Here is a 1443-nt window from a genome sequence, read left to right as displayed (position 1 = left end):
CTGCTGCAGCTTCGGGCTGCAGCTGTAGTGGCTGCTGTTGCCGCTCCTGCTGCAGCTGCACAAATCCGTTGCTGGTGCTGCAGCAGCAGCAGCTGCTGCTGCTGGTGCTGCGGGGGCAGAAGAGAGCTGCAGGCCCTGGCAGAGACCGAAGCGGCTCCCGCTGCAACAGCAACGAGGCTGCACTGTGCAAAGCTGCAGCAGCAGCAGCAGCAGCAAACTGCTTCAGCCCACTGCTACTAAGCGGTGCTGCAGCTGTGGTGAAGCAGCAGCAGAGAAGGATGTGATGCATGCAAGCGAGAAGCTCTCTGCTGCTGTCAGTTGGGGGCCCTTATCCAGCAGCAAAATTCCGGGCAGCACCTCTGCTAGCTCCCTATGCGAACGCTGCTGCTGCTCCCGTTGCTGCTGCTGCTGCTGCTGCTGCTGCTGAAGGTGTACGTACACCTCACGTACCCCCACGTGGTGCAGCGCGACTTCGCCCGTCGCCTCCTCAGCCACCAGCAACTTCCGAGACAGCACCTGCGCATACACCCCAACTCCCACCCCACAGCTGCATGCATGCATGCATACATACATGCGTATATGATGCACGCATGCAGCCCCAAGAAGGGAACCGCATGAATGCACGCTTTCATGCATGCAGCAGCCCCGAACAAAAATAGCTGCTGACACACCCCAACTCCCACCCCACAGCTGCATGCATGCATGCATGCATGCATGCATGCAGTCGCAAGAAGAGAATTGTTGCTCACGGGTTTAACTTCGAGTAGGGTGTAGTCGAGCGAGGGGGGCCCCAGAGGTAGGGGCCCCTCAGGCTGTGCCAACGTTGCAGCAGCAGCAAACGCGCGCGTCTCTGCAGAAATTGCAGCAGCAGCTGCTGCTGTTTTTGCAGCAGCAGCAGCAACAGCAGAATCTGCATCAGCGCCAGTGAGGCAGCACAAAAAGAAACATATTTCTTTTAGTGTTTCCCTCTGCTGCAGAGACAGCCGCTGCTGCACCCGAGACAGCAGCAGCACTGCAGTATCGAGCTGCCTCAGCAGCAGCTGCTGCTGCCTCAGCGTCTTCTCCACCCCTTCTTCGCTGCAAATAAAAACAAACAGCAATAAAAAACAAAAGCATCTTGAGTGCTGCAGCAGCAGCAGCGCCAAAAATTGCAGAAGTACCAACAACTGCAGCAGCGCTAGCAGCAGCAGCAGCAGCAGCACAAGCAGCAGCAGCAGCAACAGCAACCCACCGCATCATCTGGAAGAGACAGAGTGCTGCTGCATAGGCCCAGTTACAGATGCTGCTACACGGGAGAGACGGCAGCGCAGCAGTTAGCTGACGAGACAGCAGCAGACACCCCTGCAGCACAAACACCCACAAGAATATGCACACCCATCAGCAGCAGCAGCAGCAGCAGCAGTAGCAGCAACAGTAGCAGCAACAGCAGCAGCAGCAGCAGCT

General features: G+C 57.7%; 1 protein-coding gene across 1 annotated transcript in view; it reads right to left on the bottom strand.

The window, feature by feature from the left end:
- Nucleotides 1-222: 222 nt before the first annotated feature.
- The window catches only part of EAH_00061420 (hypothetical protein, conserved), a gene marked incomplete at both ends in the record, with an annotated part of 3086 nt that continues 1865 nt past the window's right edge, over nucleotides 223-1443 (bottom strand). The window contains 3 exons of the mRNA XM_013397011.1: nucleotides 223-516; nucleotides 750-1077; nucleotides 1232-1341. Of these exons, the coding sequence (XP_013252465.1) occupies nucleotides 223-516; nucleotides 750-1077; nucleotides 1232-1341 (732 nt within the window). The remainder of the gene's footprint in view (nucleotides 517-749; nucleotides 1078-1231; nucleotides 1342-1443) is intronic.

Source organism: Eimeria acervulina, genomic scaffold (genome assembly GCF_000499425.1).
Source record: "Eimeria acervulina Houghton genomic scaffold, Eah_scaff1593, whole genome shotgun sequence".
Classification (NCBI taxonomy): Eukaryota; Apicomplexa; class Conoidasida; order Eucoccidiorida; family Eimeriidae; genus Eimeria; species Eimeria acervulina.
The sequence above is the reverse complement of the archived record's forward strand: the minus strand, read 5'-3'. Positions and strand labels throughout refer to the sequence as shown.